Source organism: Neovison vison, chromosome 1 (genome assembly GCF_020171115.1).
Source record: "Neovison vison isolate M4711 chromosome 1, ASM_NN_V1, whole genome shotgun sequence".
Lineage (NCBI taxonomy): Eukaryota > Metazoa > Chordata > Mammalia > Carnivora > Mustelidae > Neogale > Neogale vison.
In genome coordinates this window covers 241,260,111-241,274,638 of record NC_058091.1, presented here as the reverse complement: position 1 = coordinate 241,274,638, position 14,528 = coordinate 241,260,111, and the positions used below count along the sequence as shown (strand labels likewise).

The window sequence follows — 14,528 nt, the reverse complement described above, 5'->3', positions numbered from 1 at the left end:
GCCCTGGAATCCAAGTGACCAGGGTTCATGTCCGCTGGGTATCAGAATTCATATGTGCTGTAAACAAGATAATGAATAGTGCTAATAGTAAACATTCAGTAAACATTAACATTTCTTTCTCTTTTTTTCCCACAAAACATTTCATTTAAGATTAAATTAGAGCTGCATATTAGACATCTAAGTGGGGTTTATCAAATAGGGAAATGGATACATGAGTCTTAATTTCAAAGGTGAGAGATGGTTAAGAGTTCAGAAGGAAGAGAAAGAACCAGCTAAAAAAATGAGAAAGTAACCACTGAGACAGGAGGGAAACCAAAAAGTTATGGTGTCCATTAAGTCAAGTGAAGAGACGGCTACAAAAAAGCAAGGAATAATCAACTATACCAAATACTGCCGATAAGTAAGAGAAGATTAGGGTGGCAAGCCAGGGCAATGACGCAACAAAACGAAATAGGACATGAAAATGAAAAACATATAAATTTAAAAGGAAGAAATAAAACTTATCTCTACTCATAGATGACATGATTTCATATATAGAAAATCATATAGGGAATCTACCAAAAAAATTAATACAAATGAGTTTAAGAAGGTTGCAAAATATAATATCAATATTCAAAATCAACTATACTTCTATACACATGCAATGAACAAGAAATGATATAAAGAAAAATTCCACTTATAACAGCATCAAATAGAATAAATACTTAAGAATAAACTTAAGGAGGGCAAAACCTATTGTCTAAAATTACTGAACACAGTTGAAAGAAATTAAAGAAGAGGCAACCCTCTCAGGTCCCCTCCCTCTCTGGGAGCTTTGTACTATCACTCAATAAACTTCACTTTGCTGCCCACCAAAACATTTTTTAAAAAGAAAGAGTGAAAGAAATTAAAGAAGACTCAGACCTCCAGTGTTCATGGATTGAAACACTTAAAATTGTTAAGATGGCAATACTCCCCCAAATTGTTCTACAGATTCAACACAATTTCTATCAAACACCCAGCTGGCTTCTTTGCAGAAATTGACAAGTTGACCCTAAAACTTATGTGGAAATGCAAGAGATCTGGAATGGCCAAACAATCTTGGAAAAGAACAGAGGTGAAAGACTCATGTTTCCCAATTTCAAAACTTACTACAAAGCTAAAGATAGTGTGTAATAATAGAAGGATAAAAATAAAGATCAATAGAATTGAGAATCCAGAAATAAACCCTCATATTACAATCAATTCATTTTTAAAATATTTTATCATTTATTTTTTAAATGTTTATTATTGATGTGTAACAGATATACAATGTCGTATTAGTCTCAGGAATACAACATAGTGATTCAACAATTCTACACATTATAAAAAAATTTTTTAAATAAATAAAAACTAAAAAGAATAAAAAAATAAATAAATTTTAAAAATTAAAAAAAAAAAACAATTCTACACATTACACAATGCTCGCCATGGTAACTGTAGCTACCATCTATCACCATACCACGTTATTATATTACTGACCTTATTCCCTATGCTGTACCTTCCATCTCCATGACTTCTGTACTTCAGAAATGGAAGTCTGTACCTCTTAATTCCCTTCACCTATTTTGTCCATTCCCCACTCCTCTCTTCTCTGGTAACCACCAGTTTATTCCCTGTATTTACAAGCCTGTGTCTGTTTGGTTGTTCTTTTTTTTTTTAATTCTTGTTTCTTTTAGATTCCACATATAAGTAAAATCATATGGTATGTGACTTTCTCTGTCTGACTCATTTCCCTTGGCGTAATACCTTCTAGTTTCATCCATGTTGTCACAAATGGCATCTCTTTTTTTATGGCTGAGTAATGTTCTAGTCTATATACATATACATAATGGGATGCACACACGCATGCACGCGCACACACACACACACACACACACAAGTCTTCTTCATCCATTCATCTATCAATCGACACTTAAGTTGTTTCTGTATCTTGGCTATTATAAATAATGCTGGAATAAACACAGGGGTGCATGTATCTTTTCAAATTAAGTGTTTTCATTTTCTATAGGTAAATACCCAGTAGTGGAATTCCTGGATTATATGGTATTTCTATTTTTAATGTTTTGAGAAAATTCCACACTGCTTTCCACAGTAGCTGCACTAATTTCTATTCTCACCATTGGTGCATGAGGGTTCCTTTTCTCTATATCCTCACCAACATTTGATATTTCTTCTCTTTTTGGTACTAGCCATTCTGAATGCCAGAAGGTTGTATCTCATTGTGGCTTTGATTTGAGCTTCCTGAAGATCAGTGATGTTGAGCACCTTTTCATGTGTCTGTTGGCCTTATGTATGTCTTCCTTGGAAAATATTTATTCAGATCTTCTGCCCCCTTTTAATCAGATCATTTGTTCTTCTGGTGTTGGTATTTTTTTAATTCTAATATTTTATTTATTTGTTAGGGAGAGAGCACAAGCAGAGGGAGTGGTAGGCAAAGCAGGCAGAGCAGGTAGAGGGAGAGGCAAGCTCCCCACTGAGCAAGGAACCCAGCACAGGACTTGATCCCAGGACCATCAGGACCTGAGCTGAAGGCAGATACTTAACTGAGTGAGTGACCCAGGCATCCTGTTCTTCTTGTGTTAAGCTGTAGAAGTTCTCTTTGTCTTTTGGATGCAAACCTCTTATCAGGTTTATCATGTACAAGTATCTTCTCCCACTCTAGGGTGGCTTTTCATTTTGTTGATGATTTCCATTGCTGCCCAAAACCATCAATGGATTTTTTTAAATTATTTATTTTTGAGAGAGAGCGCGAGTGAGCGAGACCGTGCAAGATCATAAACAGGGGAGGAGAAGGGGCAGAGGGAAAGGGAAAGTCAGACTCCCCACTGAGAGGGACCCCAACTCAGACTCAAGCCCTGGACCCTGAGATCATGACCCGAGCCAAAGGCAAACACTTAACTACCTGAGCCACCCAGGCGCCCCCCGTCAATGGATTTTTGACAAGGGTGCCAAGACTATTCAATTCAAGGGAAAAAAACAGTCTTTTCAAAAAATGGTCCTGGGAAAACTGGATATCATACACACAAAAATAGGACCCCTCCTTGACATGATATACAAATACTAACTCAGAATAGATCAAAGACCTAAATATAAGAGCTAAAACTATAAAACCCTTAGAAGAAAACAGGGGTAGAGCTTCATGACTTCTGATTAGACAATGGTTTTTTACACAGGACACCAAAACTACAAACAACAAAAGAAAAAAACAGACACCAAGCACTTGGTGCTTCCAAAGACACCATCAGGGTATCAAAAAAGTGAAAAGGCAACCCAAAGAATAAAAGAAAAACTTTGCATATCATATATCTGATAAGATGCTTATATCTGGACTGTCTAAAGACTTGAACCCTTTTAACTCGAAAATGGACATATAACCCAATTTAAAAATGGGCAAAGGATCTAAGTAGGCATTTCTCCACATAAAATATAGCAATGGCCAATGAACATACAAAAAGATGCTCAACACCATTAACGATCATAGAAAAATACATATCAAAACCACAATGAGATACTACCTCAGACACTAGGATGGCTATAATCAAAAACACAAAAAATAACAAGTGTTGGCAAGGATATGAAAAAACTGAAACCTTCATACACTGCTGGCAGAAATGTAAATTGGTGCAGTGCTTTGGGAAAATAGTCTGGCAGCTCCTCCAAAAGTTAAACATGTAGTTGTCATATGACACAGCCACCAAAAGGTATATAACCAAGAGAAATGAAAACAGGCATCCACACAAAAATGTATATGTGAATGTTCACAGCAGCATTATCCGTAACAGCCAGATGGCTGGCCTCAAATGTGATATACCCGTAGAGTGCAACATTATGCAGCAATAAAAAGAAATGAAATATTGAAACATGATAAAACATGGATAAGCCTTGAAAACATTCTCCTGAGAAGTAGGTCATAAAACTTTTTCACAGTGGATTTGCCACCAGAACACAGGTGTCATGAAAACCACCACTAAACCTAAACCAAAATGGGAAAGGCAAAGACTCCCACCAACATCATTGTCAATGGATACCAGTCAAGCTGACCTACCACTACTGGTCATCAGATGCACAGATGTGGTGGAACTGACAAAACAACTATCAAAACACTTGAGAAGGAGGCTGCAAGACAAGAATGGGCTCCTTCAAGTATGCCTGGGTCTTGGATAAATGGAAAGCTAAACATGAACATGGTATCACCAATGGTATCTCCCTGCAGAAATTAGAGACCACCAAGTATTACATGACCATCACTGATGCCCCAAGCCACCGAGACTTCATGAAAAACATGATTAGAGGTGTATTTCAGGCTGACTGCTGTCCTGATTGTTGCTACTGCTGGTGGTGAATCTGAAGAAGGTTTCTCCAAGAATGGGCAGACCCATGAGCATGCCCTTCTTCTGGCTTACACACTACGTGTAGAAGAACTAATTGCTGGTGTTAACAAAATGGATTCCATTGAGCCACCCTACCATCAGATGAGATACGAAGAAATCGTTAGTGAAGCCAGCGCCTACAGTAAGAAAACTGGCTACAACCCCAACACAGTAGTAGCATTTGTGCCAATTTCTGGTTGGCATGGTGACAATATGCTGGAGCCAAGAGCTAACCTGCCTTGGTTCAAAGGATGGAAAGTCACCAGGAAAGATGAGAATGCCAGTAGAACCACACTGCTTGAAGCTCTGGATTGCATTCTGCCACCAGCACATCCAACTGACAAGCCCTTGCTTCTGCCTCTCTAGGACATCTACAAAATTGGTGGTATTGGTACTATTCCTATGGACTGAGTGGAAACTGGTGTTCTTAAATCTGGCATGGTGGTCACCTTAGCTCCAGTCGATGTTACAAATGAAGTAACGTCTGTTGAAAAGCACCATGAGGCTCTGAGTGAGGCTCTTCCTGGGGACAATGTGGGTTTCAACATCAAGAACATATCTTTCAAAGACATTCATCATGGCAATATGGCTGGTGACAGCAAAAATGACCTACCCGTGGAAGCAGCTGGCCTCACAGCTCAGGTGATTATCCTGAACCATCCAGCCTAAATAAGTGTTGGATACATATCTGTGTGGGATTGTCACAAAGCTCACACTGCTCACAAGTTTGCTGAGCTGAAGAAATAGACCGTCGCTCTGGAAAAAAGCTGGAAGATGGTCCAAAGTACTTGAAATCTGGTGATGCTACCATCATTGATATGGTTCCTGGTGAGCCTATGTGTGTTGAGACCTTCTTTGACTATCCTCCTTTGGACTATCCTGCTGTTTGTGCATGGGATAATCATGCACATGATTATCCATGCATGGACAGGAAGTTGTTGTGGGTGTCATCAAGGCAGTGGACAAGAATGCAGCTAGAGCTGGCAAGGTCACCACATTTTCCCAGAAAGCTCAGAAGGCTAAGTAAATATTATCCCCAGGCCAGTCTCAATCAGTGGTGGGAGAACAGTCTCAGACTGTTGTGGTGTATCAACTGGACCTTTAAGTACTTGTGATAACAATGCATCATAAAACCTTCAGAAGGAAAGGAGAATATTCTGTGGCCCATTTATAGAGTGTGTGTGTGTGTGTGTGTGTGTGTGTGGCAGTTTTAAGTTATACACAACTAATGAATCATTCAACACTACAACAAAAACTTAGAATGTACCATATGCTGGCTAACTGAACATAATAAAAAAAATTAAGTTAATAGTTTTTAAATCAGTACTTTTTAATGGAAACAGCCGGACCAAGAACCTGTCACAGAATTTTGAGAACCATCAAAAAAAAGTTGAATGGGGAAAAAGAAGAAAAGAAAGATCACAAAAAACATATTACATCATTCTAAAATAAGCAAACTCGTAGAGACACAATGTAGATTAATGGTGGGGGAATAGAGAGAATAGTGGGATTACTGCTAAAATATATAGGATTTTTTTTGAGGGAATGATGAAAATATTCTAAAATCAACTGTGAATTGCACAATTCTGTAAATATACCAAAAGCCATTAAATTGATACTATAAATGGGTCATATTATATGGCATATGAATTACATATTAATAAAGCCATTACCAAAAAAAAGAAAAACAAAAAGCAATGTGCTAAGATGATTCATTACTAATAATACAGGTACAGCGGCAGACCATCTTTAAAAAAAAAAAAAAAAGGATGAGGGGAGAGAATTGTTTGTGATGGTTAAAATGTCAAAATGGGATAGAAGAGATTGTCTCCCCTTTTCAGGGTGTTATTCCAAAAAGAACCATATCCCCAGTTGCTGGCTGGATGGCAAATCAGGAACCAAAGTCCATTAGGACGCTGTTGCCCAGAGGCAGCTATTGGTCTAACGAGAGCGAAACGATAAAATGCAAAAGGAAGAGGAAGACTAGGTGGTTACCATGCCAACAGCCCATTATCTACCATGGCAGTAAAAAGAATAGGAAACTCGTGAATTGTGTGATTCATAAATCGCATAGAACATGTGTGCGTGAACTAAAATAGCTTAAAATTGCAGGAGGAAGATGTGAAAACAGTGCAAGAAATAACCCCCAGTCCCTGGAATATCATGGAACATTTCATTAGCTTAGTCCCTGGACAGCAAGATGCTTTACCAGGCCTTCACAAACAAAGTATGCCTCCCTCCAGGTCACATTAAGCTCACCCAGATCAATGAAGTATCTTTTCAGGCTCCCTTTCTCTCCCTCACCCACCCATTCCACTCTAGTTTTAAAAACTAGCCAGATCTTTAATACTTTAGAAATAAAAGAATTTAAAGCTATGAAGTACCTTAGAACTTCATAAAAATCTTTAAACACCACTAGAATGCAAGCTTCATGGAGAACAAAACTTTCACTCTCTAATCTACCACCACCTTCATGCAACTGAGCCCAGCGCTTAGTACGTCATCGTCATCAGAATAATAGCTAACAGTTACAGAACGTTCTCTACACACCAGGGCTTCGTGACAATGTCTAAGGAATTGGTATTACGATTACGAGACTACAGGTTGTTGAAATCAGCAGCACCTCTACTTCTAAGGAATTAATTCCATAGAAATAACTGTGAACATGCACCAGTATTTAACAACAGTAATATACGTGCCATCAGTGTTCTAAGCACTTGACTAATCCTCTTAACAAGCCAGCAACCCTGGAACTATTATTAGTTTCATTTTATAGTTGACAAAAGTGAGGTCAGGGACATTAATTAACTTGTACAGGGTCATAGAACTGGACTGCTGGAGCCAAGATCTGAAACCAGGCTGCCTGCCTCCAGGGTCTATGCTTTTGACTACTATGCTATATTGCTCCCGACATAATTCCTATAGGTGCTATTTACACGAGGGACTGGAATACCTAGACATCTACCAACAAGGAACTGTTTTTCAAAAATTAACCAAAAATATAGAAAATCATTCATCCACTTAAAATAACACTGTAGAATAGTAAGTGACATAAAAAACTTGTTCAATATCGGGGTGCCGCCTTGCTGGCTTAGTTGGTAGCACATGTGATTCTTGATCACAAGGTTGTGAGTTGGAGCCCCACATGTGGCAAAGAATTTACTGAAAATAAGTAAAAAGAAATTTAAGGAAGAAAAAAACTTGTTCAATATAGGGTTAAGAGAAAAAATTCTGGTCATCTGGTTTTAAAGGAAAAATACTCTTCCAAGTGTTAACAATGGTAACCACTGGGTATTAAAATTGTAGATGATTGTTTGTTTGCTCATCCATATTTTCTAATAAATTTTTTAAAGATTTAGTTATTTATTTATTTGACAGACAGAGGCCACAAGTAGGCAGAGGCAGGCAGAGAGAGAGGAGGAAGCAGGCTCCCCACCGAGCAAAGAGCCCGATGCGGGGTTCGATCCCAGGACCCTGGAATCATGACCGGAGCCGAAGGCAGAGGCCTTAACCTGCTGAGCCACCCAGGCGCCCCTCATCCGTATTTTCTAAATGTTCTAAAATACATTCCTTTTCCCAAAAAAAGAAAACAGAAAAATGGGAATTTTTTAAATTAAAAGAAAAATAAAAGGGAAATCTATGTCTAAACCTGTATTAGAGATTTCCTGGCAAAACATATACAGATTGTGCTCCATTTGCCCAAAAAAAAAAAAAGGAAAAAGGGAAGAACAAGATTATAATGGTTATTCTATCTGTCAAATAAACTGAGCTCAGGGATGCCCAAATCACTGGGAAAACACTACTTCTGTGGATTTTGTGATTTTTAACAAATGTTATCTCTCTAATTCTTTCGTGTACAAAATGGGATTTTCCTGTTTTCTTCTAAGAGTGGTACAGTCTTAGGTCTTACATTTAAGTCTTGAATCCACCTCAAGTTAACTTCGGTGAGCAGGGTAAGATACAGGTCCAAGTTTATTATTTTTCATGTGCATATCTAGTTTTTTTTAACACTACTGATTGAAAAGACTACCTTTCTCCACAAAGTATTCTAGCTTCTTGTCAAATCTTCATTGACATATATGTGCGGGTTTATTTCTGGGCTCTCAATTATGTTCCTGGATCGATGTTTGTACCATACTGTTTTGATTGCTACACTCCATGATAAAGTTTGAAATCAGAAAATGTGGTATCTCCAGCTTTGCTCTGCCTTCACAAGACTGCTTTGGCTATTCAGGGTCATCTCTGGTTCCATACAGTTTTAGAATTTTTTTCTATTTCTGGAAAAAAAATGGCATTTGAATTTTGATAGAGGTTGCATCTATATGATGACTTCGGGTATTATGAACTTTTTAACAATATTAATTCTTCCAATCCATAAAAGTGGAATATTATCCATTTCTTTTTGTCTTCTTCAATATCTTTCAACAATGTCTAATAGTTTTCAGTGTACAGATCTCTCACCTCCTCAGTTAAATTCCTGAATATGTTACTGTTTTTAATGCTACTGTAAGTGGAACAGTTTTCTTTCTTTTTCAGATTGTTCATTGTTCATATATAGAAATGCAGGTGATTTTTTATATGTTGATTTTGTATCCTACAGCTTTATCAAATTTGTTTATCAGTTCTAAGGGTTTTTTGGTGGCATCTTTAGGGTTCTTTATAAATAGGATCATGTTATCTGCAAACAGAGACAATCTTATTCTTCCTTTTGATATGAATGACTTTTCTTTCTTTTTCTTGCTCTGTGTAGGACTTCCAGCCCTTATTCAATAGAAATGATGAGAGTAAGCAACCTTGCCTTGTTCCTGACCTCCAAAGGAAAGTTTTCAACCTTTTATGAGTATGATGACAACTACAGCTTTGTCATACATGGCCTTTATTATGTTAAAGTATGTTCCTTCTCTATCCAATTTGTTGGAGATTTCATCATAAAAGCGTACTGAATTTTGTCAAACATTTCTGCATCTACTGAGAGGATCATATGATTTTTAGCTTTCACTCTATTAACATGGTATATCACATTGATTTGCATATGTTGAACCGTCCTTTTACCGTGAAGATATAACCTCCTCGACCACAGCATATGACCCTTTTAATGTCCTGTTGAATCCAGTACTTTGTTGAGAATTTTTACATCAACATCCATCAGGAATACTAAGCTGTAGTTTTCTCATCTTGTAGTGCCTTTTTTGAGTTTTGGTATCAGGGTAATGCTGGCCTTGTTAAAATGAATTTGAGAGTGTTCCCTTCTCTTCAGGTTTTTGGAAAAATTGGGAAGGACTAGCATTAATTATTCTTTGACTCTCTGATAGAATTCACCAGTGAAACCATCTGATCATGGGCTTTTTTTTTTTTTTTTAACTAGAAGATTTATATTACTGAGTCAATCTCCTTAATCATTACTGGTCTGTTCAGATTTTCTTATTTCTTAATCATTCAGTCTTGGCAGGCTGTACATGTCAAGGATATTATCCATTTCCTCTAGATTATCCAAACTGTTGATACATAATTACATACAATTACAATTGACATACAAATGGCATCTTATGATCATTTGTATTTCCATGGTATCAACTGTAATGTCTCCTCTTTCATTTTGAGTCTTCCCTGTTTTCCTTGGTTAGTCTAGCTAAAGTTATACTTAATTTTTCAAAAAACCAATTCTTACTTTCATTGATTTTGTTTCTATTGTCTTCCCAGTCTCATTTCATTTACCTCTGCTCTATTCTTCAATAGTTCCTTCCTTTTGATAACTTTGGACTTAAGTTGTTCTTCTTTTTCTAGTTCCTTGAAATGTCAATTTAGGTTGTTTATGTGGAGACCTGGAGTCTCAAATCAGGCAAAAGACACAAGCCATACTGAAGGAAACTAAATGAGGAATATCACTAGTATCTATTGAACACAACACAAATTCTTCAATGACCAGACAACTGTACCCATAAGCATGAACATAAGCATGGACACTGTCCACTGCTTCGGACAACTACAGATAGAGCTTCCAGGAAATCTGGCAGGAGGCCTAATAAAAACTGAGCAGTTTTTATTAAGACAAATTTAATTTAACTTGATTTTTAATGCCAAAGACTGGGCCCTGCAGAAAGGGGAAATGCGGAAACAAATATAGAACCAGATAGAATTTTTGTTTAAAAGTAGTTCAACCCCCTACTCAACAAACACATTTTTAGCTCTATGACCTTTTACTTATGCCATTTTCTCTGCCTGGAAGACTTCCCCCTAATCCAACCACTTGTCATTTCTTTAACTCTCACTTGTCTTTCATGATTTAGCTCAAACATCATCCCCTTAAGAAAGTGTTCTCCAAAGCTGCAGTGTGACATACTTGCTTTCACAGTAGTCTTTCAGAAACAAATAATTATTGCACATCTGTCATCTGACAGGCACCTAATGCATTTCCCCTTTATAACACCTATTTTGTACTATAAAAGGATTATTTTCATTGAACTATTTACATTTTTTACTCATATCCAGCCCAGAACCTCATCAGTGTTTACTCATATCCAGCCCAGAACCTCATCAGTGCCTCTGGGCATCCTTAGTAAATGCCTTGAGGCTCTCATGAAGTATCAGGTGCTAGAGATCAGAGTGATTCAGAAGTTGCCCCTGCCCTCAAGGGGCTCATAAACAAGAGAGAAAAGAGGAGATTTACAATTATAGCTCACAATAGGGTGAAGAATGCTGTAAATAATACCATGGGCAAAGGAAGCTTCTGGGTTCTCTGGTGAGGAGGAGATTGGGGTATACAGCCTTTGTACAGAAAAACTTGTTCAGTGTCCTGAATCTGCCTTGCAACAAGCTCACCAAATGTACTTACTGGCCTTATAAATAGCCTGCACACCACTCACCATTAGCTCATGGAGGATGAGTCCATTTGTATTACATTTCTTTCTCTGCAGAGTTAAACTGCATTGAAGAAGCTAGGTATTCATCCACTTACAGAGCTGTTGTAACAAGCTAAGTTCAGACCAAGGAATGAGAGAAGGAGGCCAAAAGAAAATGTGTAGCATCCGCAATCTTTCATCTGCAACTACCTATCAGTATTGCAATCATTCTATTATTGGCCTCTAAGCAGCTGGTTCGGTTGGAAACCAAGTTTATGCAGAGCTGCTACAACCATAAAAAAAAAAAAAATCCCCCTGTGATTAAGGAGTAAAATGAAAGGTGTTAAATAAATACAAAGAAAAGACAGCACTTTCTGAAAGCCATTCTGTCTTGCCTGGAGCGTAAAGCGGAAGCCAAGTGACTGAGAGTAGGTGGGGAAGAGTGAGAATTCACGAGGTGGTGGTGTCCTAACTTCTGCTCTCAGTCCCTGATGACGCTCACCCAACAAGCTCTTTCCAAAATGGCACAGGCAAAAGAGGAAAAGTACCTCCGCAGTTCATTCATAACCTTGAACGCCTTCCCCATGTGGGCAGAGTTGACAGTGATCGTCCTCTGGTTCTTCTCATCACCCCCGGCCTGAACCGGGGGCTGGGAGCTCAGCTTGATGCTGTGAACAGGAAGGGAGTGGGAGGGTGAAGAAAGGATCACATGTTGGTAAACCCATTCACCCAGCTGCCACAACTCAGTGCAACTGCCCACCCACCAGAAGCATCTTTGTCAGCTTGTTTTCTTCATCACAACTCAGCAGGGGAAGAAATGCCCTGGGTCAGCCATTTCTGCAGGATCTTCCAATGCCACGTAGGTTCCTCTGGTGGAAGCCAAGTCCTTAGTCAGCTTCTACCAGCACTTGTGTGACTTTATGGAAAGACCTTAACCTCCACCCACCACGCACTAAAGGAGTGGGGATATGTGAAGAAAGTAAGTGCTATACCACTCACTTCACAGGGAAATTTGTTCATTCAACATTTAAAGGAGACTACCATGTGCCAGGCACTGTATTTAAATTTAAGGGAAACCCAACAACAAACAAGATATAGACAACTGCTCTTGCAAAGCTTAGAGCTCAGTGTAGGAAGAAGCCTAGTAAATACCTAAACATTTTATATTGATTTTTTAAATTTAAATTCAATTAATTAACATATACTGTATTACTTGTTTCAGCGATACAGGTCTGTGATTCATCAGTCTTACATAACCTAAACATCCTATCTTAAGTATGATGATTGGACAAGAGGTAGAGAAGCACAGAGGACAGGTAACTACTCCAGGGCTAGCAGGATGAGGGGAAACTTGCCAGAAGCTAAGTGAGAGCAGAAATCTCAAGGAAGAGCAAAAATAAGATGGTTAAAAAGGAGGATGGAGAGCATCCTGGCAGAGGAAAGAGGAGATCACAGAGACCTGAAGAAAGAGAGTCAAGGGAGTTCAGTAAAACCAGGAGTATCTCAAAAGCAAAGGTTAGAAGATGGAGCAGTCCTATAAGTGTAATATTAGCAAAACTAAAGAGTTTGGATTTCTGAGCAGCTTCTGAATAAATGAGAAGCCATCAAAAGGAAAGAGAAGTGGGAGAGGAAGCAGGTGAACACATTTGTGCTTGAAAAAGACCATACACGGGCTGTGGTATGGAACATGAAAGCTTCTGGAAAACCATAATCCCATGGAATGACAAGGGACTGTCACTGTTATGAAAAGAAGGTTTAGCTGTGTGGGCGATGTGAGCAGGTGGGGACTAACGAGTCATTCATAACCTCAAAGTCCTCTGTACTGAAGACAAAACACTCAAATCCCTATGGGATGCCAACTAGATGCCCAACTATTCCTGAGCAATAAGTCTCAGCTTTATGGGAGGTGGGGTGGGGTGTAAAAAATTAGCTAAAAAAAGTACTTTTTTAAAAAAATTAGCACAAAAAAAGGACTTCTTTCCCCCTAAACAAATGAAACTTTTCAGCTCCAAGATCAAGTCCAGGACCTTAGAGATGTGTCTGTTCTGAGAGGAAAACAGAACCTTCTCCACTTCGTAGATTTAGGGACTCACAGTTCACTCGAACTCTAGTTTAAAGATACTTTGCTTTGCCTTTGCCTGGTGTGCCTCCTTCTAGGCGACCACCTAGACTTGCAAACTGGCTCAAGAAAGGGGCTTCTGTGGTTAAGAGAATGTTCCAGAGACCTGGTAATCTCTACATATCTTACAGTGAAATTTGTAACTATTAAAACATTCAAATACAACCAGCAGGGACGCCTGGGTGGCTCAGTCAGTTAAGTGTCTGCCTTTGGCACAAGTCATGATCCCAGGGTCCTGAGATCAAGTTCTGTATTGGGCTCCCTCCTCAGCAGACAGCCTGCTTCTCCCTCTGCCTGCTGCTCCCCCTGCTTATGCCCTTTCTCTCTCTCTCTCTCTCTCTGATCAAAAAAAAAAAAAAAAAAAAAATCTTTAACAACAACAACAAAAAAACAAAAATCAAATACCAGCATGCAAGACCTACAGTTTGTCTGACCATGACAGATTCCTCCTTTGGCTTCCTTCCCCCACTTAGTTCAGCATGCAAATGTAAGGCTACAGTCATCTGAACTTTGGGACTATTCAAATTCTGGAGGCAAGGAAGTTACCTGAGCACAGGAAGATAAATAGCAAGACATGCACAAAGGCAGATGATTAGAATCATATCCTTAAGGAGGCAAAAAAAAAAAAAAATTGATCTCAAAAACATTAGAAGATATGATCAAGGTGAAGGAGCACTCGGTAAGATAAAATATTTCATATGAGAAATTTTACAAGCATTATTTCTTTTACAGTCAGTGCCTTTCAAAACAAGGGAACATATGGGGAAGAGGAATAGAAAAAAACAAGAGAGAGGAAATCAAGTCATAGAAGACTCTTAGAGAACAAATTGAGGATTGACAGAGGGAGGTAGGTGGAGAATGGGCTAGATGGGAGATGGGCATTAAGAAGGGCACTTGTTGTGATGAGCACTGGGTGTTGTATGTAAGGGATGAACCACTGAATTCTACTCCTGAAACCAATATTGTACTACCCTTCTCTACCTAAAATCTAAATAAAAAAAAAAAAAAAAAAAAAAAAAGGCAGTGTCTTTCCTTATGTCAAGGCCAAAAAGATATTTCCTATTTTCTACTAAAAGTTTAACATTTTTGCTTTTGATTAATGGCTGTTATTTTATCTGATGTTGGATTTTTATGTCACGATGTGAAATACAGTTCTAATTCTTTCCCATACATTCCACT

General features: G+C 38.4%; 1 protein-coding gene across 4 annotated transcripts in view; it reads right to left on the bottom strand.

The window, feature by feature from the left end:
* The window catches only part of KLHL3 (kelch like family member 3), a 154,037-nt gene that overhangs the window by 87,195 nt on the left and 52,314 nt on the right, over positions 1 to 14,528 (bottom strand). For all 4 annotated transcript variants that reach the window (XM_044226963.1, XM_044226936.1, XM_044226946.1 and 1 more), the window contains exon 2: positions 11,779 to 11,898. In XM_044226963.1, the coding sequence (XP_044082898.1) occupies positions 11,779 to 11,816 (38 nt within the window). In that variant the 5' untranslated portion in view covers positions 11,817 to 11,898. The remainder of the gene's footprint in view (positions 1 to 11,778; positions 11,899 to 14,528) is intronic.